Source organism: Argopecten irradians, chromosome 10, assembly GCF_041381155.1.
Source record: "Argopecten irradians isolate NY chromosome 10, Ai_NY, whole genome shotgun sequence".
Taxonomy (NCBI): Eukaryota; Metazoa; Mollusca; class Bivalvia; order Pectinida; family Pectinidae; genus Argopecten; species Argopecten irradians.
In genome coordinates, this window is record NC_091143.1 from 13,320,774 (window position 1) to 13,345,996 (window position 25,223).

The following is a 25,223-nucleotide window of genomic DNA, read 5'->3' on the forward strand; positions in this document are numbered from 1 at the left end:
GATAGTTGGTCAAGGTCATTCATTTCAATAACTTTGGTAACCCTTCATCCCAGCATGGCACAGGCCAAATATGAGTACCCTGGACCTTTTGGTTAGTTAGAAGAAGTCATTCAAAGATTTTAGCCTATTTGACCCCTGTGACCTTGGAAGTTGGTCAAGGTCATTAATTTTCACAACTTTGGTAGCCATTCATCCCCGCATACTACAAGCCAAATATGAGTACTCTGGGCCTTATGGTTATTGAGAGAAGTCATTCAAAGATTTTAGCCTATTTGACCCTTGTGACCTTGACAGCAGGTGAAGGTCATTCATTTTCATAACTTTGGTAGCCCTTCATCCCAGCATGCTACAGACCAAATATGAGTACTCTGAGCCTTATGGGTATTGAGAAGAAGTCGTTCAAAGATTTCAGCCTATTTGACCCCTGTGACCTTGAAAGTAGGTCAAGGTCATTTATTTTCACAACTTTGGTAGCCCTTCATCCCAGCATGCTACAGGCCAAATATGAGTACTCTGGGCTTTATGGTTATTGAGAAGAAGTCGTTTAAATGAAAAGTTTACGCACGGCGGACGGCGGATGCTGACGGACAGTGCATGACGACTATAGGTCATCCTGACCCTTCGGGTCAGATGACCTTAAAATGCTCATAAATGTGTTTTTCCTATATAAACTATAGTTAACTTGACCCCCTCGCCAGCGGGAAACGTGAGACCCCAGGGTCATATAATTCACAATTTTTGCCAAGGACCTTCAGACCTTTCTATTCATGACAAGTATTTGATTCTACCATTTTCAGAATTTCAGAAGAAGATTTTTGAAGTTTTAGCCTATTTGACCCTTTTTTAGCACCACCCCTCTGCCCCCAGGGGGTCGGCCAGGACCAATGTGGATATGATATTGAAATGCTATCTCAAGCTAATAATTCTAACCAAGTTTGACTCGTTTCCAATGAAAATTGAGCAAAACATGCTCATAAATGTGTTTTCCCTATATAAACTATAGTAAACTTGACCCCCTCCTCAGGGGGAAACGTGAGACCCCATGGTCATATAATTCACAATTTTTGTAAAGGACCTTAGGACCTTTCTATCTATGAAGAGTATTTAATTCCATCACATCTGTGAGTGGAGAAGAAGATTTTTGAAATTTTAGTCAATTTTACCCCTTTTGGCCCCTCCCATAGCTCCCTGGATGGTGGGGACCATATAATTCACAATTTTGATTGGTCTTATGCCTTAGAAGGTTTGTGCAAAATTTCATTGAAATCGCTTTAGCAGTTTTGGAGAAGAAGTCGAAAATGTAAATTGTCTTCGTCTCAGGTGACCTAAAAACAGTACTGTAAATCATATCTAATATATGGTTGTGTGATTAAATTTTGCATATTTTTTTTACATATTTGCAGGCTAGGAGAAATTAGGAACAATTATAATCGTGAAAATATTTCAAATACTAGTAGAGGTCTCAACTTTGAAATTATGTATCTGTGAAAAAGTCATTATGCGAAAAAGCATGAAATTAAGTAATAGCTTAGAGTACTGTCATCTTGATGACTGTTGGTGTAAATCAGTGTTACAAAATACTATTTGCCTGTAAATTTTTCAAAATACTACTTTAACATTTTTTTTTCTTTTCTTATTTAGGATGTTCTATAGCAATGATAAAGTTCAATTATTTCATACAGATGTGGTAGGACTGAACAAGTTGAGCATCGTCAACCAGGTAGCTAAATTAGTAGAGCAATCTGGCTAGTGTTCGGAGGACCCATGTTTGAGCCATGTTCTGGCCACAACATTTTCTCCTCTTCTGTTCTACTGATCCACAGGAATTCCTCTGAAATGACTGTTAACTTAATTCATTGACCAAACTTAGTAATATATTGTTAGATCTACATTACATAAGTGAAATCATTATGATATACAGAGATGATTGTAATTTAAGCATCAAAACAACTTTTTTACATTACAAATCAGCATACAATATGGGTATCAAAATAATGACAGGTCTTAACACCAACACTTCTAACATGCTTCAACCTTTCCCTAAAGCAAATCATGACACCAATACTATCTACATATTTTATTTTCATCCGGAAATCCCTGTCTCAATTTCAATGTACAAGGAAGTGTGTGGGTTACTACAGGTGGGTAGAAACTACAGAGGTCTCACAGGTAAATCACAATTTCAGTAGGTGAAATATATACAGGTAAACAATAAAATTCTCAGCAGTCAATAGACCATATCATTACACATTTACATCTATTTCTATTTTGTTATGACGTAGAATTTAGCTCTTAACTGGATACATTTAAAACACTAACTGTTGTGATAGTAACAGCTGACCCAAATCACGATTTTAAATCTATTTTTATCATGCCTTCAATCAGAAATAAATCAAACTCCATCACAACTTTAAAGTGAGAGTTACCTGACCTATACATGCCACTTGTCACAACATACCTATTTTGTTTACTTTATCTACGATTCTACATAATGATTTAACTATAGTAGCAAAAACTTAAACATTGATCACTTACATCAACAAAGGTCAAAGTGATAATTATGTTAATTTGACATGTTTGTGTTGATTTTAGATTTTTAACAGTCAGGAGTTTTTAAACAAAACGAAAACTGAAAAAAAAAGAAACAAGGACATAGTCATTCAGATCCCCCGCCAATGGAGATATCAAAGCTGAAGTAAGTTTGATTGTAGAGACTTATGTGTATGAAAAAACAACAGGAAAAAGGAAGTTGAGCTAAAGAAAGATGGAGTATAATTCAAGTAGAGTGGGGCTGCAATTTTTGAATCAGGTATACAGCCTTGACATTAATTTATATTAGACTATATACACAAAGATGGGTGGAGTTTTGCAAAGTAACATTTACCATTTACCATGATATTTTCAGCAATGTTTCCATGGTAACGGAAAAAGTGCAAAAAATGAAAATAGCAAAAGGTACTACTAGACCATAAAAAGAAAGTGTCTATGAAGTTTCGTGGAAATATCTCTGCTGGTTTTAGAGTTATGCTCCAGAAATGAACCTGCTACAAAAATATGATATTTTCAGCAATGTTTCTATGGTTACAGAAAAAAGCACAAAAAGTGAAAACCTAAAAATAGCAAAAGGCACTACTAGACCATAAGAACAATGTGTCTATGAAGTTTCATGGAAATATCTCTGCTGGTTTTAGAGTTGTGCTCCGGAAACGATTCTTACACAAAAATCTGCCATTTTCAGCAATGTTTCCATGGTTACAGAAAAAAGTACAAAAAGTGAAAACTTTAAAATAGCAAAAGGCACAACTAGACCATAAGACAAATGTGTCTATGAAGTTTCGTGGAAATATCTCTTCTGGTTTTAGAGTTATGCTCCGGAAACGAACCTGGTACAAAAATCTGCTATTTTCAGCAATGTTTCTATGGTTACAGAAAAAAGTACAAAACGTGAAAACCTTAAAATAGCAAAAGGCACTACTAGACCATAAGACCAATGTGTGTATGAAGTTTCGTGGAAATATCTCTACTGGTTTTAGAGTTATGCTCCGGAAACCATTCGTACGGACGGACGGACGGACGGACGGACGGACGGACGGACGGACGGAACCCATTTGTATATCCCCCGCCCAACGAAAAAAAACCAAACTGCTACCTATGAAAACTCTGAAGTTTTTGGAAGAGCCTCATAAAATTAACCCTTTTTTCAGCAATATTCCTCTTAATATAAGGAAGAATTAATGATTTGATGTTTTAATGACATTAAAAATCATTTCATCAATAGATAACTTTATTACAATCAAGTTGATTCATAGATTTCAACACTGGAGTCTCGGAAAAGTAGGACAAATCCCCAGTAAATTGTACTTTACCGAACCACTTATCCGGATACCATGTAATGATTGTATTCCATGATGTTGATGATGCCAATGACAAAGCAGAAATACAACAATGGACCTACCAGCCATCTACTAATCATATACAGCTTCAGGCTCAATATTTAACTCTACATGAGTAAAGGTCATGGTCATTCACTTGAACAAACCCAATAGTCCTTCACCTTTGGAATCTATGTGCCAAAAATAATTCTTTATAGACCTCTTTTTTATTGAGAAGACTTTCAAAATAATTTGCTAACTTTCAGCAAACATTGATGCATTTCCATCCTGCACGCTTTTGATACATCTGATTTTAATCATTCTGGCCATTTAAAAAGTTTTCACTCAATTTAACTCATGTCACCTTGAATGAAGTTTAAGGTTATTTAACTGAAAAGACATAAAGCTCTTATAATCCTAGCATGCTTTTGTCCAATTCTTTCATCTGTTGGCTATTAAGGAGGTGTTAAAATGTTCTAGTCAATCTTTAATCTTGAATGAAGATCATTGATTTGAACAAAGTTGGTAACCATTTACTATTGTGTCTAACTTTACAGAAAATCTTGGTAGCGGTACATACCCACTATACTATTGAGGATGATGTTGAAATGCTCAGCGTGTTCCATCTCCGAGTCGTCATGGACGGTAATGTTGATGGTGGCTCGAGTCTGTCCCTGCTCCATTACGACCTCGTGTCGTGGAACACTATAGTCGATTCCCTCCAGGGCTGTAGTGTTCTGGGTTGAGAAGAGAACCGTTTGCTTGCCATAGTTTCCTCCTAATCTCACCAGAGGGATTTTGGCCAGCCCTATTTCTTCCACAACTTCAAAAGAATATGCAACAAAATTGATATCAAAACATTGGACTATCCTTTATAACTTAAGCTTTCTGTGAGCTATATTTAGTCTTATTATTTTCTTTCGAGAAGTGAATGAGAATTTTCTACCTTAATTACATTGCCGCACAACATTACAAAAATCTGTATACCATTTTGTTCCATTAATATGTGCTATGCCTTCATATACTCAGAAGTTGAGGTTGAACTAAATTAGGGAACACACTGTTTATATTTACTCCAATCACTTAAATTTCTTTCTTATATTTTGAAGCAGTGAGGTATTAACAGTATTCAAATAATCTTAGTTCAGCATTATCCGGACAACTTACTGGACATGTCTTTAGCTGAGGAATCAAACTGGATTGTTCCCTCAGCGTTATCGTTCTTGTTGATTACGATGGTTTTAACATTGACAGACCCAATGGCTGGGGCCATGTCCAATTGAAGATCTCCGATCTTAGTGTAGTTGTTACTGCTGAAACGTTATACAGTTTGTATTAAGTAATGTCAAAAAAGTAAAATAATAGACTTAAAATGTGCAGAAAGCAGCCTGGTTCTGATGTAGGATCAAAGACTAGAGATAAAATCAATATGATTTTATGTTTATAAAAATGCCATACAATGGAAATGCAACACAAAAATGTTTGTATCACTTATATGTTCTAGAAATGTATCCTTATAATTTAGGCAACAAACATTTTCGTAAACTTCTAAAATTTTAGTACGCATTAATACAGTGCAGTACATGGGTTTTGAGATACCATAACAACGTGGGTTATAAAGTAAGATTTACTGTCGAGTAGTCCCACCTTCCGGTCATTGTGATGTTACAAAAATCATGTCAAAATATGCCGTCACAATCACCTGAACTTAGGTAGGACTAATTGATGGTAAATCATTCTTTACCCAAGTTGTTTTGGTATTTTGACACAAACATATTGAAAACCACAAGATTGCAATAAGCGAAGATTATGAGCAGACTATGGAGATAGACATTATTTGCTTCAATAAACACATTCAATCTGAATCTCTGCCTAAACTCTATAGAGAGAAGGGCAAGATGGCTAGCGTTATGTTTTACCTGGGATTTCGGAGTCGTGTGGAGGTGAGATTAACGTAGAACATCTCTGGGCCTTCTGGCACATCATCCTGTTGAACTCTTATAGAAATGAGCTTGGTGTCCTCTCCGTGCTGGAACTCCAAGGCCCCCGCCGCTGGGAAGAAATCCAGGATGTTCTGGGCTGTACCTGGAGTAGTGGTATAGGATACCATTACTTGACTGTCGAGGCCGGACCGCCGGACCACCATCACTGAGAACTGCAACCAGAACAAATGTCAGTCAAATAAACATTTGATATCAATACAATTTTTTTTATATAGATCTATATCTCAAGAGCACACTCATTCTTAGGCATCAAAAACATGATCAAGCTACAGCTGAAAATTAATATTAAATAGGATTTCATTCTGAAGATTTTAAAGTAAATTTAGTGTGATTGTTTAGTAACAAGAAGACCCAGATTCCTCGGAAAAAAAAGCAAAGACTTATTAAAGTTACTTCTATTTGGTACTTGTCAATGAAGACTGATATTTTGCTCTAATCTATTTGGGCTTTATTTATTGCCTTAATGTCTCTTTATTTCAAACTTTATGAAAGACAAAGAAACATAATCATGTCTATTATCAAATTTCTTTTATTTCTTAAAATACAATGTCCCCACCGTCATGGCATCCTCCTCCACCAGTATGGTCTCTGGTAAAGTGAACTCAAACAGGCCATGGGGGTAGTCGCTCGCCACGAATATGATGTCGGCCGAGAACTCCCCCGGGGTATTACTGATGACAGCACCACCTGTGGCTGAGTTAATCTGTAGAGTGTAGACCTGCCGTAGTTCAGCTCTCGTGTCGTCCTGGGCCTACCACATACAAACATTCAACTAAACCTGGACTCAAATACTTAAATAATCAAAATTATTGCCATTGTTCCACAAAGTTTGAAAGTAGCTGTATTTTGATGAGTCAATAGGATCGAGAATCCTGAATTACTCCTATAGCAATCTTAACGTGACATGGAAAAATTAAGATGTGATTGAAGTTTTGTTACAATTCTGCAGTGAAATAATTCTTCGGCTTAGAAACCATATGTTAATTTCCGTTTCTGTAAACCAACTGATTTTCACAGTGATTTGATTTCATGGTGATTTCATTTCACAGTTTTTTGCCATATTCAGCTTATTCCTGATAATTTAATTTTTTGATTTAGATTCCATTGATTCTAATTTAACTATGTTTAAAAAAAATATGTGGTGATTTATTTTCGCAATATTCAAATACACTGAATATATGTGACAATTATAAAAAAAAAACTATTTTTATTCTACCTACCTGTAATGTGATAGTTGCTTTCTGCTGTAGGTCAGAGAACTGGACTGTACCCTCAGACTGCAGGAAAGTTGACATTTCCCTCGGTGTGACCGACCATGTCACAGCTATTGCCCCAAATATACCCTGTCCTCTTGTGACAACAATCTGAACCTGGCCATTGTAGCTGGGACTTGATTCTCCTGGTTCTCCAATGTAAACTTTTCTGAACTCAGGAAGAATACTTATGGTACCACTAGCCCCCGGATCAGGTGAGATAATTACAGTAGCATCACCCTGACTATGTGAGATATCGGCATTGTTGTCTGCAGTTACCAGGGAGATGCGGAAACGCTCCTCGCCCTCTAACACTGTATCCATCTTGGTCCTCAGCACAACCGACATTGTGGTTTTCCCCTTTTAATTAGTTCAAAATTAAATGTTTAGATCAAAATTTATTCTAATATCAAATGTTGTGATTTCATGTGATTTTTATATGCAAATTGATTTAATTAGCCATTCTAAATGCAGAAATATAAATCTGCTGAATTGTTAAGAAACTGAAATTCAATACTTATCAGATACTATACTATCATAAAATCTTTATCATATAAATTACATGGATTTATCAATTTCCTAGATTGTTAATTAGTAAGCGATGATTTATCTACACTTATTATGACTTACCTGAGCAAATTGTATGGTGCCTGACTGGGGATCATCAAAGTCGTTGACAGCCTCAGCACTCAGTCTCCATTGTACATTGACAACACCATCTGACCCTTGAACTCTTTCTATCTGTAAGGTCACTTCACCCTCAGGGTCATCAACTGACCTTGACTCTTTCACTGTGACCTAAATGTTGGCACATTGGCAAGAATATTAGAGCCTTTAGAACAGCAAGTGATAGTGGAACAGATAAAACATTTAAATGTAAGGGAGATAACTGTCAATGAAATTTAAAGATGCTCCATCGCTGACAAATGGTATTTTTTCTCTATCAATAAAAGGAGCAGACAAATTATTATTTTTCATATAAAAATTTCTTACTTTACGCCATTACCTCCATTCAAATGTTTGAGATTCTAATTTTACTATACACACTATGTTCTATATGGAATGAAATACTGTTACAAATTACATTACATTATTTTTTGTATGAATAAGATATATATATATACACAATTAAACACCAATTATTGCTAAAATGATGAGCACTGTTTATGCTCTGTTGGCGGTGGAGCATCTTCAAAAACTTCCAGATGGGTTTATTTGGAAAGATAAATCATCTCAACATTGTCAAGGGTAACTTTTGAGCAAAAATTAAACCCACAATTATTTTTCCGAAGATAAACCCACACATTTTTCCAATATGTAGAATACTTTCTCCCTTGAACTGATAATTATGGGACAAGAAGGCTAATATTTATAAACTGAAAAAATCATTGTACAACTATTTTGAACCATAAATGCTTTGCTGCGATACAAAATGATCAATCTCTCCCATGTCTTTTGATGTATCATAATTTGGATGTGCTTCTCATCATTCGTAGATTTACAGTATATAATGTATACCAGAAAAGCAGAAGTTAGATGCAACAATAACACATTGATTCTCATTGGACACAGAGCTGATGAAGTAACTTACCTCCGATGTTACAAATCTAAACAGACCATTAGGTGAGTCGTTCTTTAGGATAGCTACTCTCACACTTCTGTTGGGGCCAAACTCTGATCCCCCAGTCTTACTTATCAGCTTCACATCAAATGTCTACAAAGTGAAAATCTAATATTGACCAATTTTAGAAATAATTAATTTTCAGGGGTGATAAGTGTTGAATAAAGCAAGAGTTAAAATTTTGTTATCCTTTATTCTGTATAGCATTAGATCACTAATTTCTAGCCTCAGCTCTTTTGTCTTTATCTTAATGTCATCCAAATCGTCACCCACAAATCTTCTGACCAGTGGGATACATATCCTTTGGCCATTTTTAATCCAGATACTTATCACATATGACCTGTTTTAGTACCCGTTTACATATCCCATGTATAGGATCTGTATCCAGGTACAGATCCTGTCATCAGGATACAAATCCTACATGACAACAGAGAGAAATAACGTAGATAATTAAGTGGCTAATGTACCTCCATTTCTTCAGAGATAGTGTCGTCCAGTATGTAGATTGTTATATAGCCATCCATTTGTCCGTCCTCCAGTCGAAGAGTTCCGCTGGACGGAGAAAAGTCCAGGATGTTGGCCTCCCTTGGATCACCCTGCCATGTAATGGTTATAGGTCCGAGTGCGCCCACTGTCCGACTGACCTTTAACCTTACCGAGGTGTTTTTCCCGAACTCTTCATAAGTATCAATCCGACCTTCAATGTTCTGAAAAGTACAGTAAATGGTTTTAATTTTACAGATATTCACAGTTACTTAGAAAACAATTGTAAATAATCTGTATCTTTCTTATTTTGTAACTTTGAAATGCTGTGAGAGACTTAATATCTTTGCACTCTCTATTTAAATAAGTATTGAACACAATATTACTCTGTCATTACATATTACAGATCATCAGTTATTTCATGCAGGGAAGAACTGTGAAAATTACAAAAATTTTATAAAATTACACAATTTTTTCAGACAAATATAATGCTATGTTCACATTAAGACAACCTAACAATCAATACCAACCACAAGGGCTGATAACTCTGTAATACCTAAATAGAGAAATATGAAACTTACAGTAGTGACATTGAACTGTACAATCCCGCGGGCATTGTCATTCTCCTTGATGGTGACGGACAGGAGGTTACCAGGGACTTGAACACTTGGCTCTGCCCCCGGGGGTGGGGCTGGTCCAGCTAAGGTTACACCAGTAATGTTCACCAGGAAAAATTCATCGCCTTCAGGAAGGTCATCCTATAATGAAGAAATTAACAATATTAGTATCTTTAATGTCTATCCTTATGTAGCTTTTGACCTTTTGCCCCAGCACTTCTGTATTTAGGAAGATGTATTGTAACTTTGAATAACCTTTATTGGCTACTAATTGTATATCTCCAATTACTATATATATATATATATAACCTTTCACCTGTTTGATAACAATCTCTATGGGAACTCTAGTAGCATTCTCCTGTAGGATTGCCACACTCTGCTTAGCGACGAAATCGTCCCCGGATACAGCACGTTTTTCCACTACTACCCCTGTGTTGGCTGTGGTCCTAAAACACAAAATGTCATCATGTGATATATAAACGTTATTTCAACAAAAACATTAATTTTCTTTATATACACCGGAAATCTATCAGTTTCGATTAGAACTAAAAAAGTCTGTTCAATACCAATATCCTTGCCCCAGTATAACAAAGGTGGGACATGACACAACAGGAAAGGACTTGATGGACACGGATAATATCATATGCCCATCGCACCAAAGGCCGACCCTTTGGTCTATGGTTAAGAAATCCATTTCGACTGCGATTCTTTCCTTTATTAAGAGTGTGCATCAAAAGGGGGACAACTCGGGGTCAGTTCAAGGACTTAAATTCTTATTTGATTTAATAACACAAGAAATAATCTCAAACTTCAAGTGTTTTGTTTGTGTCAATGAATACAATAAGTGCAGTATACACATACTGGTATGATACTCGAAGCATTCCCATCATGCCTTGCTGTCTGATGATGTAGGCAACCACAGTTACGTCAGTACTGTTAGGTTCACTGACAGACACCACTCCTTGCTCCCAGAGCACCACTCCATAAGGCGAGTCGTTGGCCAGTACTATAATGGTGGCCACATTATTGTCACCTGTCAGAGATAATAAGGCAAATTAGTGAAACATGTAAGTTGTAGATTAACATTCTGTTTAGTATTGATGTCTATTTCTGAGTTTAGATTGATTTGTATGCAAATATTTGGAGGCAAAACAGTTCTTCAACAAATAAAATCATCTTATCATTACTCTGTATTTGCATTTGCCCTTGCAGGTTTGCAAGCATAAAACCATATTTTTAACACAAGCAACACAACTTTTGATCACAAAATGATGACATTGCTACGGATACCTAGCCACAAGGGAGGTTACTCTGTAATATGCAAAGACAGAATAACACTAACCTATTGTAGCTCCTCGGCCAGGAAGTGACGTCCCTGACTCTACGACCTCTGTTAGTCTGATGTAAGTCACCTCTGGGAGCTCAGCCAAATTATCATTCAGAATGGTCAAACTGATCTGAGCTATAGACTGACCATGGGTGTATTCAAGCTGAAAAACAATTATCATTTCAAAGTCGACTTTGAGAAAAGAACTATTAAATAAAAGAAATTCTTCACATAAAAAGAGGATCATGGGCCTTAATGGTCACCTGAGTTCAGATACAGGATGAAACAAAGACATATAAACACTATATATTGGCCCATCAGTCCTTGCAGCCAGTCAGTGGTTTTATAAATTGGATTTTTTAAACTATAAAGAGTATTTGGTTCCATCTAATCTGTTAATTCAGAAAAAAGATTTTTGAAATTTTAACAGTTTGACCCCTTTTGGCCCCGCCTCTCTGGTCCCTCGGGGTCAGCCAGGACCAATATGGATATGGTGTTAAAGTGCTATTTCAGGCTAATAATTCTAACCCAGTTTGACTAATTTCCTATGAAAAATAAGCAAATAATGTTCATAAATGTGTTTTTCCTACATAAACTATAGTAAACTTTACCCCCTCCCCTGGGGGAAACGTGAGACCCCAGGGTGATATAATTCACAATTTTTGTAGAGAGACTTGAGACCTTTCTATTTATGAAGAGTATTTGATTCTACCACATCTGTGAGTGGAGAAGAAGATTTTTGAGATTTTAGCCAATTTTACCCCTTTTGGCCCCTCCCGCAGCCCCCTGGGGGATGGGGGTCATATAATTCACAAGATTGATTGGCCTTATGCCTTAGAAAGTTTATGCAAAATTTCACTGAAATGGCTTCAGCAGTTTTGGAGAAAAATATAAATTGTTTAGGGACACACGACAAACGACGAACGATACACGACAACGGACAAAAGGCGATTAGAATAGGTCACTTGAGACTTCGTCTAAAAACTTCTCATTATTTACTGGCAAAGAGGAGAAAAAATAAAGAAGAGAAATGAGGAGATGAACAGATTGTCCCTACCTTGAATTGAACATGAGACCTTTGAACTAAAGCATACACCTATATATATATTTAGCCAGCTGTTTTACAGATCTGAAGTGCTCACCTGTCCTTGTAGTGGTGTGATGTCACTCAGTCCATTCTGGTCACCAGAGGCCACCCACTTGATCACCACACGGCCAAAATACCCATGATTCCTCCTTACGTTGATTTGAATAGTGTTGTCACGGCCGTCAAGCTCCTGTACTCGTACCTCGAGGGAATCCTAGCAACATTAACAAAGCATTTCAACAACTTAATTTCTAGATTTGTTTAACATACAGCAAAAAAAGCTTTGATTTTAATGAAATGCCATTAGGATTAAAATAAAATTGATTTTATAGTAAGAATTTAATAGAGGTTCATGTGATAGTTCTTCATTTCTAGAAAAAGTTGATAGACCAGGGCTCCAACCCCTGACATCCGATGACTAGCCAAATGCTCTACAGATTGAGTTATCTGGTCTTCGATGATGGATCAAATCCAAAACAAATATAAATCTAATTTCGACATTTATAGACAAAAGAGAAAAAGCAATCACACCATGTCAATTTCGATGATGCCGTGAGCGTTGTCATTGGACAGGATGTTGATGGTGAGAGTGTTTTGTGGGCCGATATCAGCTCCCCCTGATGGGTTGGTGAGAGAGACAAAGAAGGTCTCGGTGTCCTCAGGTTCGTTATCCTGTAGTATCACCACGGAGGTCTGTAGCATACGGTGGCCAGGTTCAAAGGTCATCGTTATGGTTCTATAATACCAAGCAATGACCAGATTGAATAATGATCAACAATTACTGATATTTCAAAAATTGTGAAAATGACCTTTGAGTACAAATAATCTGCTTTAATGGAAGGACATCATATGCTTGTGAGACTGTATGGTATCACGATAACCTAAACAGTAAAACTATCCAAACAACATTTCATAACTGCCTCCAACAATTTTAACCTCATGTTATTAATATATAAGACTAATTTCTACGTATACTCTTTTAATATATCATTATGATCAAATCAAATAAAATTTTGAAATGCTGTTTGTAACTGACCTTGGTGCATAGTCGCTGTCCTTGACCTTTATAAACTGGTAGAGTGTAGCGGAGGCCTGTGGATCTATATCCGCTACCAGCATGAGTGTTAGGGCACCGGCAGTCTGGGGTATGATCCAGGGGTGAAAACTCAAGGCAGGGGGACCGGTCCACATGGACACAAACTGCTGGTCTTGTATGTCCCAGTAAAACATCTCAGAGTTCCCAATACCATTGGCTACTAGTAAGTATCCTGTTAAAAGAAAACAAAATGAAGTAATTTTCTTTTATCAATACTATTAGCCATTGCACAAACCAGCTTCATTTGGATAACTTTGAAGACATTAGAAAGCAAATCTTTAGAACTATACAAACCTCAATGTTTGAAAAGGAAAAGAAGAAGCATGTATCATCAAACTTTTTTTGTAGTAGAAGTCAACAAGTGAACTTGTGACATCAATTTTTTTTCATAGTTTATTTTGTCATCCTAATCAAGCTGAACTTAACCATGTGTCATCATTGATAGGGTTTACCATATCAGGTATATATACCCATATCATCAGCCCCAAGGAACATGGTGAGACTCTCCACTCTGTACGTCTGTAAGTCAGCATCCCTGAAGAATCTCTGGGCTGTCGAATCCCATCGGTACACTGTGGATGTCTGCGGACTACTGATAGCGTCACCGCGGTTACTACCAAACACCAATAGGTGAAGTGATCGCACAGCCAAGTACGCGACATCCACAGCGCCCTCTGTCCTCATCCGCTGATGTTCTGCAAACATTCCGTCTGTCCCAAACTTGTACACAATAGAACTATGAAAAAATCAAAAATACATGTTATCAAGTGCCAGAGCCTTAAAAATACTGAAGAAGCTGTTTTAGAGTAATTTATCATATACAAACAGGGGAAAAAATTTATTCAAATAATGAAATCAGTATTGATACTGAAAACTTTATTCATGGATTTAGTTTTTCACTCAGGAAGTCTTTAAAGAAACATCAGGTACAATGAAGTTGAAATGTTTTAAACTTTGGCAGAATGAGATAAACTATTCTGAGAATTTTCCCCCATGGAGTTTTGAAACAAGTTCTCAAAATTTCATTAGGATTTTTGTCCAGAACTTACTCCACAATATATGTTTTACGCTCTGAGTCGTAGTAGTTGGCCACTGCCATGTACATGACCCCCTCCACCTCGAACACCTCGACAGCGTGGGCGCCAAGGTTACTGAGGGACTGCCAGGGCGAAGCTGTAAACATCTTGGTGTTCTGCTCCCACTTAAACACATCAACGTCTACCACCGTCAGTCCATTATTGTCAATCGAGTTGGCGAACACCAAGTAGTGCTGGTTACTGTAGGAGAAAAACTTGACGTCCTTCGCACCCTTCGTTACTAGATCTTGTAGCTGAAATTATAAAGACATTGAAAGCAGAGTTCTTTAATGAAATATATTGTTTCTTCTCACTGCTGTTTCTTCTAACCATTTTAATTTTGGGGTCAATGTGTAAGCTTTTGAATAAAATAGTCTTATGCATGACGCGCGATGGCAATAGGTTATCATGACCCTTTGGGTAAGGTGACTCAAAAATAGGTCCATGGGCCTTAACAGTCACCTGAGTACAGATATAGAATAAAACAAAGATATATAAATACTATATACTGGCCCTTGATGTCGGTCAGTGATTTTACAAATTTGACTTTTTAATCTATGGAGAGTATTTGCTTCTATGAAACCTGTGAACTCACTGAAATTTCAGTCATTTTGACCCTGTTTCCTTCCGCCCCTCTGATCCCCCAGGGGGTCAGCGAGGACTGATATGTATATTAAACTTCTATATCTCAGGCTATTGATTAACTCTAATCTAGTTTGACTCATTTCCTATGAGAAATAATCAAAAAATGTTCATAAATGTGTTTTTCCTATATAAACTAAAGAATACTTGACCCCTCCCCATGGGGTAACGTGAGACCCATGATGATATAATTCGCAGTTTTATACAACACCTTAAGACCTTTCCATCTATAAAGAGTATTTGATTCTACCAATTCAAGAATTTCAGAAGAAGATTTTTGAAATTTTAACCTGTTTTAACCCCTTTTGACCCCGCCCCTAAGGCCCCTGAAGGTCAGTCATGGAAAATTTGTTAATAGGATTCAATGGCCATCTCATGCTGATAATTTTGACAAAATTTGACTCATTTGCTTTTACAAATGCCCGAATAATGCTCAAAAGTGTGTTTCCCTATTTAAACTATGGTAAACTTAACCCCCTCCCCAGGGGGAAATGAGAGACCCCAGGGTGATATAATTCTTAATTTTTGTAAAGGACCTTGAGAAAAGGACCTTGAGACCTTTCTATCAATGAAGAGTATTTGATTCTACCACATCTGTGAGGAGAGATTTTTGAAATATTAGTCAATTTTACCCCTTTTGGCCTCTCCCACAGCCACCTGAGGGGTGGGGACCATACAATTCCCGATTTTGAATAGTTTTATGCCTTATAAGGTTTGTGAAAAATTTCATTGAAATTGCTTCAGCAGTTTTGGAAAAGTCGAAAATGTAAAAAGTTTATCGACACACGACGCACGACGACAGACAAAAGGCGATAAGAATCGGTCACCATGAGAATTCGTCTCAGGTGACCTGAAAAAGAGGCTTTCGCTGATATGATTCATTCATCTAAAAGAGGCTACTGTTGTTGTTGAATTAATGAACTTACCACAAATAGACTGCCATTGTCGTTGACCTTGTAGATCCTAGAGTTGGTTTGATGTCTGCGAATGTTCCCTTGGTTGGCCACCACCATGTAATGGAGACCGCTGATGGTGAAGGTGGTCGCAGCTGTGGCAGCATCTGTTTCCAAAGTCTGGTGAATGAAAATTAATGCATAATATCTCATGTGGTGTTAGAAATTGTACATGGCACTATTTAATAGGGAAAGATGTTGCTGAAATCATGTTTGCTATCAACATGTTTTACTATATAGAGATGTTATATTGTCCCTACCTGTACTGGTATAAGTTGACCTCTCCATTTAAACAGTGTAGTTTGGAAGAGACGGTCAACATTAACAGGCTCTGCCGACCCATTACTGCCGATCATCGTAGTGAGTTCCCCGACCCTGAAGTTGGTCAGCATCAGTAGATACTCCGTCCCGTTCATGGTGTAACTGTACCAGGACTGGACCTGGGTTGTCGGGATTGTCTGATAGGGGGCAAGGGTCACTGAGTGGAGGTCGGAGACTACGACTGCCGTGTCAGGACGGGTCGTGACATCCACCATCGCAGTACCGTCAGTTCCCTGAGTCCTTTCTACGTCTATGTATATTATACCTATATTTTCATCCATTGAGATGCTGCTGTTTCTGAAATTTAAAAAAATTCATCTTACACTAAGGTTTCAAGAAACGGATCAGTTATATAGTAAGAGTTGGAAGGGTTACCTGGTACCTCTGATGTACAGCTGTATCAGACCGTTGGGCAAGTCGTTAGGATGGGTGATCTGACTTACCTGGTACCCATGATGTACAGCTGTATCAGACCGTTGGGTGAGTCGTTAGAGATGGTGATCAGACTTACCTGGTACCCCTGATGTACAGCTGTATCAGACCGTTGGGTGAGTCGTTAGAGTTGGTGATCAGACTTACCTGGTACCCCTGATGTACAGCTGTATCAGACCATTGGGTGAGTCGTTAGGGTTGGTGATCAGACTTACCTGGTACCCCTGATGTAAAGCTGTATCAGACCGTTGGGTGAGTCGTTAGGGTGGGTGATCCGGCTTACCTGGTACCCATGATGTACAGCTGTATCACACCGTTGGGCGAGTCGTTAGAGTTGGTGATCCGACTTACCTGGTACCCCTGATGTACAGCTGTATCAGACCGTAGGGTGAGTCGTTAAGAGTTGGTGATCCGACTTACCTGGTACCCCTGATGTACAGCTGTATCAGACCGTTGGGTGAATCGTTAGGGTGGGTGATCAGACTTACCTGGTACCCCTGATGTACAGCTGTATTAGTCCGTTGGGTAAGTCGTTAGGGTTGGTGATCAGACTTACCTGGTACCCCTGATGTACAGCTGTATCAGACCATTAGGTGAGTCGTTAGGGTTGGTGATCAGACTTACCTGGTACCCCTGATGTACAGCTGTATCAGACCATTAGGTGAGTCGTTAGGGTTGATGATCAGACTTACCTGGTTCCCCTGATGTACAGCTGTATCAGACCATTAGGCGAGTCGTTAGGGTTGATGATGACCATCCTCTGTAGGTACCGGCCCAGTACAGCACCGTTGTCTGTCTCCTTCAGTCTAACAGTAAACCTCTCAGCCTGCTCAGGCTCACTGTCATCTAATGCCATCAACTCAATGTACACGGCACTCTAAAACACAGAATGGATATATATAGTAATATACACAAGTACCTTGTTATTTTGTTGTTATGTTTACATTTTGCAGTCTTACAATATCTTTGTGTTATCTTCCTTTCACAGGACAACAAAATTGATTGTGCACGTTTTGAAATCAAATACAGTACATCATTTTCATGAAACCGTAAAGACGTAAGTAAAGTATGATTACCAGAGATTACTTCTATTGACGGATGATTATAACATCATCTTTTGCTTTCTCACATGGAATGTGGGACTAATTGTATTCAGCTCACATCATTTAAGAATCTCCTTGCATTGTAATTACAAATAAAAAGTTTGTATCAGATCCAAAATATTTTCTGACTTTTTGAAATCTACGCTAATTCACCAAACAGTATTTATACAATTTCATATTTCATTATTCAATAGAAATAGTATAGATCACATTACAACGAATTAACTTGAATGGAATATATATGTGTGCCATACCTGTTTGTCCTGGAAAGTAGCGTACCCTTTCACAGGGGAAAGGTCGTTGGTGTTGCCTGGAAACTCAGGAATTATTTCAAATGGAACATTGACCACACCATATACTCCTGGACCTCGGACAACCTTCAGTCTGGCAACACTGTTGGAGGAGTTGTCTGTCCCTGCTTCCTCGATCATCATACTGGCATCTGTATCAAATGACACTATCCCACTAGATCCATCATTGCCCATTATTGTTACAGTGGCTGTAAATACAAAATATTCCGAAATAAAATGTTGATGTGAACACTTGTATACACTTAAAAATTAAAATGGGACTAATTCACCTACCATGTGATGCCTGATAACGTTTGTGCGGGACTGTTGTTTCTATTGGTGACGGAATGACGTTAAGAGGTGATATCCCACATCACCACTGGAGATACTGGCCATACACAAATGTTATCAGGTATCACGTGGTATATGAATTAGTCCAAGTAACCCGATGTACCTTTCAGTAAAACCATAAAATTGCAAAATAAAATTGTACACAAAATAAAGATGATTTACAGTATTGTAATGGTATTGTATAGTAGGTTACTTCCGGATGTATAATACTTTCATGTTTTCGCTGGAGAAAAATTTGATCCATGAAATATATAGAGAAATGGTTAAAACTTGTATAGCTCGAAAGCCAGATTGCGAGAAATTACGGCTTAAGTTCAATTTTCTCATTTAGTGAGTAGCTTTAGGGAATTACACCTCACCTCTACTTTCGTTTCCCATTTGTAGTCCATTTGTAGGGTTAGAGAGGATCACCTCGAAGGTCTCGTCTGGTTCGGGTATATCGTCATCGAGTATTTCTAAAATGATCATCTTGTTTGATTCTCCCTTGGCAAAGAACAGCTCCTACACAGAGGTCAGACACGATCTTAATGTTCTGAGAACATACTATTTACTTCAGTAAATATTTACTGAAAAAAGTTAAAAGCTGTTGATAATATGCTAATATTTGGAGCTGTCAAGAGTGTTTGAAAGAAAGTTGAGAAAAGATTTTTGTGAAGACAAACTTTTTGAGTTTTTGAGAACTAGGTTCTATCATATCTGTTTATAAAAAAACGCTAACAAGGAAGCCACCAATTCACTTTAATCAGAATGTTTCCGATTTTTTAATGTCTGAGAAAATTACTTTTATAAAGAAAATACTGGTCTTAATAGATAACAAACTTATGCAAATCCATTGGATACAGACAATTTTATAAAGCAAAATAAATGAAAAAAACTTTTATTTTCCATATTCCAATGAACAGTGAAATAAGTCTTAAAGTCTTCAACATCCATACCCATTGAAATAACATTTGTGATCATTCTTTTTATGGTATCATAGAGGTTATTCGAAACACAGTATCACACAACAAAATCATACCTGAAGTAAGCAATTCCATCACCACTACATATGTACCTAAATCCTGAATTCAAATAAGAATAAGATTGTGAAACAACAAATACATCCAACATGCATGTGAAAGTCTAGAGTACCATCACCAAGGTTGTTTGTAACCTAGGTTACCAGAGTTTGAGTGGTAGTCATGGTAATAACAGTCTGTGTTTTGGGTCATAACCAGAGTGACCAGTCTGTACCGAGAATGTCAGTCTGACTTTTGAACATTTTTGCCAGTGTTTTGGTCATAGCCAAGGCTATAAGTCAGAATTAGCTAGGTTTTTAAATATGGTAATATTACTCTACTTTTTGTATGTACCGAAAAATAACAGTACTAGGTTTGTTACCATATAGTAGCAAGTTTTGATTGCATTTTTAGTTGTCACCAAGGTTACATCAGTCTGCTTTAGGGTTGTAATCATGGTAATACCAGTCTACTAAAGGGCACTAACATATATATTTTTGTTACCAAAGTAACCACTCTGTATCAGTCTAAAGTTTGTAACAAAAGAAAGAATAACTTCTACAGACTATGAAGGTTATTGGGAGCACTATGTCATTTGGATAGCGGTTACCACAGGGAATCCAGTTACCTGGGCCAAATGTTGAGGTGGTATTTCTGTTTCATTCTGGGTGAATATAAAATGATAAAAAGTGAAACAGGACAACATACAATGTGTTTAGATCTTACATTTCATCATCTCTATATTAACATCAAATATGTAATGCAGGAACTCAAAATTACCAGTTACCTATAAAACATACCTATGAGGCAATACTTCTTTTTGAGTTAAGACGCAAATTTCATTCTTATTAACTAATTTAAAACAAAATCTGTTGAGACTCTGAGAGGATTTTTATCATTTAATTTTCATTTTTGTTCATTTTCTTTTCAAATCAAAGAAGAGATAAAATAAGACTTTCTTGAAGATGTGAATTTACCAGCACAACATGTTTAAAATCATCCACATGCAAAAGTGAAAAATCATTCCAAAAGAGTGAAAATATTTGGACTTGATTACCCTGTTGCCATCATATATAATATGTACAAAGAACATTCCCTCAAACCTACCTGAGGGATTATTCTATAGTCTGTGCCCTGGGTTGTCCCTTCCATGATGCTCTGAGCATAATAGAAAACCGACACATCTCCAAATGTTCCCTTGTCGCGGAACACATTCAGGGAAATGTTTTTGGTTATCTCATCAACTTTAACACTGCAAAAACACAAAATAAATGCACTTACAGTTCATACTTTTGTAAAATAGATAAATAAAGCATATGGATATCACACATACACAAAAATATACAAGATCTCTTTTTTTTAATATCCAATATCTCTTTTTTTTTCTTAAGTTCATAACTATGAGTCCCATTCAAGGGAATAAACAACTTACTGCACAGAGTCATTAGCAAACTTGATGACGCCTTTGGTTCCATCGTTAGCATCAATGATCACTTGAGCAACAGTTCCAAGTCCAGCTTCAAAGTAAAACATTGTTTAAACCAAACACTAAAGTCAGGATCACACAGGTAAAATGTAAATGTAATGTAAATGTAAATAAAACAAATAAAACATTTTTTTGGATAAATACATGAGAGCATTAGTATTCATACACACAGTGAAGCATGTGAGCAATTTATTTCTGCAAATTTCACAATCTAAATAAATTCACAAATGTTTTATATACAGATCACTTATATGGATAGGAATATCTATCTAATGTTTAAATCCGTATAAAAAAATCCTCGCAAACTTGTATATACCCAAACTCCATGTAGAATATAATTTCAACTTTGAGTTACCATTGCCACATGGTGAAGTACGATTACCGTCCGTAAATATTGCCTTCTGGTGATCTAGGTGTCACAAATATTGCATCACAATATGACCTCACAATCACATCACAGGAAGGGAGACTAATCAACAATAAATCGTCCTTTACCATGTTGTTTTAATTGGTATCTTATAATTGTACATGACTGTATTACCCAGTTTTTGAGGTATAGCACTGTTGTCTGTATCCACTAAGGTAACCTCAGTCAGAGACAATTGGTATCTAATAATTGTACATATATTACCCAGTTTTTGAGGTATATCACTGTTGTCTGTATCCACTAAGGTAACCTCAGTCAGAGATAATTGGTATATAATGATTGTACATATATTACCCAGTTTTTGAGGTATAGTACTGTTGTCTGTATCCACTAAGGTAACCTCAGTCAGAGATAATTGGTATCTAATAATTGTACATATATTACCCAGTTTTTGAGGTATAGTACTGTTGTCTGTATCCACTAAGGTAACCTCAGTCAGAGATAATTGGTATCTAATAATTGTACATATATTACCAAGTTTTTGAGGTATAGTACTGTTGTCTGTATCCACTAAGGTAACCTCAGTCAGAGATAATTGGTATATAATGATTGTACATGTATTACCAAGTTTTGGAGGTATAGCACTGTTGTCTGTATCCACTAAGGTAACCTCAGTCAGAGATAATTGGTATCTAATAATTGTACATATATTACCCAGTTTTTGAGGTATAGCACTGTTGTCTGTATCCACTAAGGTAACCTCAGTCAGAGATAATTGGTATATAATAATTGTACATGATTGTATTACCCAGTTTTTGAGGTATAGTACTGTTGTCTGTATCCACTAAGGTAACCTCAGTCAGAGATAATTGGTATCTAATAATTGTACATATATTACCCAGTTTTTGAGGTATAGCACTGTTGTCTGTATCCACTAAGGTAACCTCAGTCAGAGATAATTGGTATCTAATAATTGTACATGACTGTATTACCCAGTTTTTGAGGTATAGTACTGTTGTCTGTATCCACTAAGGTAACCTCAGTCAGAGATAATTGGTATCTAATAATTGTACATATATTACCCAGTTTTTGAGGTATAGCACTGTTGTCTGTATCCACTAAGGTAACCTCAGTCAGAGATAATTGGTATATAATAATTGTACATGACTGTATTACCCAGTTTTTGAGGTATAGTACTGTTGTCTGTATCCACTAAGATAACCTCAGTCAGAGATAATTGGTATATAATAATTGTACATATATTACCCAGTTTTGGAGGTATAGCACTGTTGTCTGTATCCACTAAGGTAACCCCAGTCAGAGACACAATGAAAACTTCATCAACCTCGGGTATATCGTCGTCCTTGATCTGAATTTTGATGGACGCGTCGGATGCTCCGTTGGCGATATCCAGGTAACCTTTGATTGGGACAAAGTCCTCGTTAACTGTAGCAGCCACTAGCTCCTCATTGGTCGGGTTCACTGACCCTTCTGTGATCTCGTAAGACACTCGCACCATTCCTGACAGTGAGAAAAGTTTGTTTTTTTAAATATTTGATATTTCAAATATCTTTCAAAAGTATGCTGGGCCCATTGATTAACACACCAACAAGTTTTGAATTAGACCTGCTTTTCCTTTTAAGAAAAAGTCAGTATGAGTTAATTACACTTCTTTTTTATCAATCAACTCTATCATGAACATTTTTATCTTATTCATAAATCCTAACTGAAATAATATTTTTTATACAGTATTGAGTATCTGTTTAAACTAAACTTTAACATCTCTTAAATATGCTCCATCACCGACAAAGCATAAATGATATTAATCATTGAAACAATAATTAGTGTTTAATCGTATATATATATATATGCCTAATTAACACAAAAAATAATATAAAATTATTTACTTCGCCTTTGATGCATGCGCAATCAGTACTTCATTTTATATAGGATATAGTGTCACGGAATTTTTTCGGGATGTAATTAATTATTTTTCATTTTTTAACTTGAAGTAAAATTAGAAGCTCAAACTTTTTAATGGTGGTAATGGTTTAAAGTAAGTACTTTTTGTAACTGATGAAAAATACTAAATCGTCTGCTCCTGTTTTTTATAGTGAAAAAGTACCATTTGTCAGCGGTGGAGCATCTTTAACTTAATGAATTATTATGTACTATTATTATGATAGTAGTGTGCAACATCCAGAATTGAATCTGTGACTCTGACGTTACTGGTCTGCCGCTCTAATGACTGACATAAAAGGGACTCCCCTCTAAAGCAAAGATAGAAGCACTATATGTACACCGTTTCCTATTAAAACCCGTTACAATTATGTATGTGATTATAAATGATAATGAAGTATGTAAATAACATATAAATTGTTGAAATTTAGTTTTGATTGTACTACCTATTGCTCCAAATTTCCTGTCAATCTGAAGGCTCATGATGTTGTCAGCCTCCTGAACACGGACATTGAGGGACGTTGAGGCAAACTGGATGACCCCGTGGGGGTCGTTACTGCCCTGTATAGTAATGGCAGCCTCGTTAAATTGCGCATCAATCTTAGCCGCTCCTGTTGCCCCAACACCTGACAAAGAAGCATGATACTAAGTTAAGAAATAGACTTAATATTAATAGACTTAAACTCTAAAAAAGTGTCATTCTTAGATTATTTCCTCACATATTTCGATCCACTGAAACAAAGTACCTCTATCTCTTATCAGCTCCTTTTAAATTAAGAAAGTCTCAAAATTAATGGTTTAAGTTTCAACATCATAAAATACCTGTAAAACAAACTATTTCTGTACCACATCTACAATAAAATTATATTTAGGTTAGAGCATCTTGTTTCATCACTATCTTGTTTATCTTTTATTGCTCTCATCAACCTATTGCATTAGCTTAATTGATAATACTGAATACCACCATTACCCTATCAAGGTCATCTACCGATTGGTAAACGTGGATATATTTACGCTATGTGCTTAAGTCTGAAGGTATAACTCTATCACAAAAATTGCGAAATTAAGAACTAGCCATAATGTCCATATATGACAATAATACTTTTTTGTAAGGAAACCTAATCACTGTTTAATACAATAACATCCTAATTTCCTAAACCAAACAGAAGACACTGTACCTTCAGTCCTGACATTGGTGAGAAAGATCTGGTACTCCTCGTTGGTTTCTGGCTTCTGGTCCACCATCACATCCAAGTTTATTGTCTTAGAAACCTCATTCTATTAAGTGTACAACAAAATTATGAGAACAAGTAAGAAGCATTGGACAAAAACACAGAGTGTAGTACGTTCCATTAAAAGTTTCTATTTCTAAACAAATACAGACTCTTTATAATAACCAGGGTTCCAGGGAACTACCTAAAGAAATGTTTAATAAAAAGGGAAAGCCAATGTGGATAGGGAAAATCAAAGGCGACTTAACACCACTAGTGTAGTGGAATTTGACTGCGTTGATCATCAATGACAAAGTACCTAAGCAGGAGAGCATACGGCTAGTGTTCAGAAGTCCTGGGTTTGAATACTGGTCTTGTCGCTACATTTTCTCCTCTCCTGTAACACTAATACATATGACTTACCTGCTGGAATGTAAATGAGCCCTGGTAGACATTGAACCCTTTAGCAGGGTCAAGGCCATCCTTTCCCTGTATGTGCCAGTCGACGTGGACAACACCGTGACTGGACACTGACCTAGTGACGTTGATTGAGATGGAATCTCCTAGACAGAAAATAGGTCACAAGGTTAGATCGTTGATGTAAAATAAAGGTATGGGATAATAAACAAAACATGAATTACAACCAAACCTAGCCTAAGATGCCAGCCATATGGT

At 36.8% G+C, this 25,223-nt stretch overlaps 1 protein-coding gene across 4 annotated transcripts in view; it reads right to left on the reverse strand.

The window, feature by feature from the left end:
• The window catches only part of LOC138333161 (adhesion G-protein coupled receptor V1-like), a 128,907-nt gene that overhangs the window by 46,201 nt on the left and 57,483 nt on the right, over window positions 1-25,223 (reverse strand). For 3 of the 4 annotated variants that reach the window (XM_069281344.1, XM_069281341.1, XM_069281342.1), the window contains 29 exons: window positions 24,972-25,111; window positions 24,516-24,615; window positions 23,784-23,963; window positions 22,645-22,899; window positions 20,958-21,042; window positions 20,633-20,777; window positions 20,154-20,189; window positions 18,887-19,028; window positions 18,141-18,385; window positions 17,476-17,660; window positions 16,291-16,648; window positions 16,004-16,150; window positions 14,409-14,689; window positions 13,830-14,095; window positions 13,300-13,531; window positions 12,795-12,999; window positions 12,319-12,477; window positions 11,192-11,339; window positions 10,711-10,882; window positions 10,166-10,295; window positions 9,814-9,990; window positions 9,217-9,456; window positions 8,720-8,842; window positions 7,759-7,926; window positions 7,096-7,488; window positions 6,432-6,626; window positions 5,792-6,027; window positions 5,040-5,185; window positions 4,453-4,695 (listed from right to left, as the gene is read on the reverse strand). In XM_069281344.1, the coding sequence (XP_069137445.1) occupies window positions 4,453-4,695; window positions 5,040-5,185; window positions 5,792-6,027; window positions 6,432-6,626; window positions 7,096-7,488; window positions 7,759-7,926; window positions 8,720-8,842; window positions 9,217-9,456; window positions 9,814-9,990; window positions 10,166-10,295; window positions 10,711-10,882; window positions 11,192-11,339; window positions 12,319-12,477; window positions 12,795-12,999; window positions 13,300-13,531; window positions 13,830-14,095; window positions 14,409-14,689; window positions 16,004-16,150; window positions 16,291-16,648; window positions 17,476-17,660; window positions 18,141-18,385; window positions 18,887-19,028; window positions 20,154-20,189; window positions 20,633-20,777; window positions 20,958-21,042; window positions 22,645-22,899; window positions 23,784-23,963; window positions 24,516-24,615; window positions 24,972-25,111 (5,532 nt within the window). The remainder of the gene's footprint in view (window positions 1-4,452; window positions 4,696-5,039; window positions 5,186-5,791; window positions 6,028-6,431; window positions 6,627-7,095; window positions 7,489-7,758; window positions 7,927-8,719; window positions 8,843-9,216; window positions 9,457-9,813; window positions 9,991-10,165; window positions 10,296-10,710; window positions 10,883-11,191; window positions 11,340-12,318; window positions 12,478-12,794; window positions 13,000-13,299; window positions 13,532-13,829; window positions 14,096-14,408; window positions 14,690-16,003; window positions 16,151-16,290; window positions 16,649-17,475; window positions 17,661-18,140; window positions 18,386-18,886; window positions 19,029-20,153; window positions 20,190-20,632; window positions 20,778-20,957; window positions 21,043-22,644; window positions 22,900-23,783; window positions 23,964-24,515; window positions 24,616-24,971; window positions 25,112-25,223) is intronic. The other variant, XM_069281343.1, reaches the window with a different exon arrangement.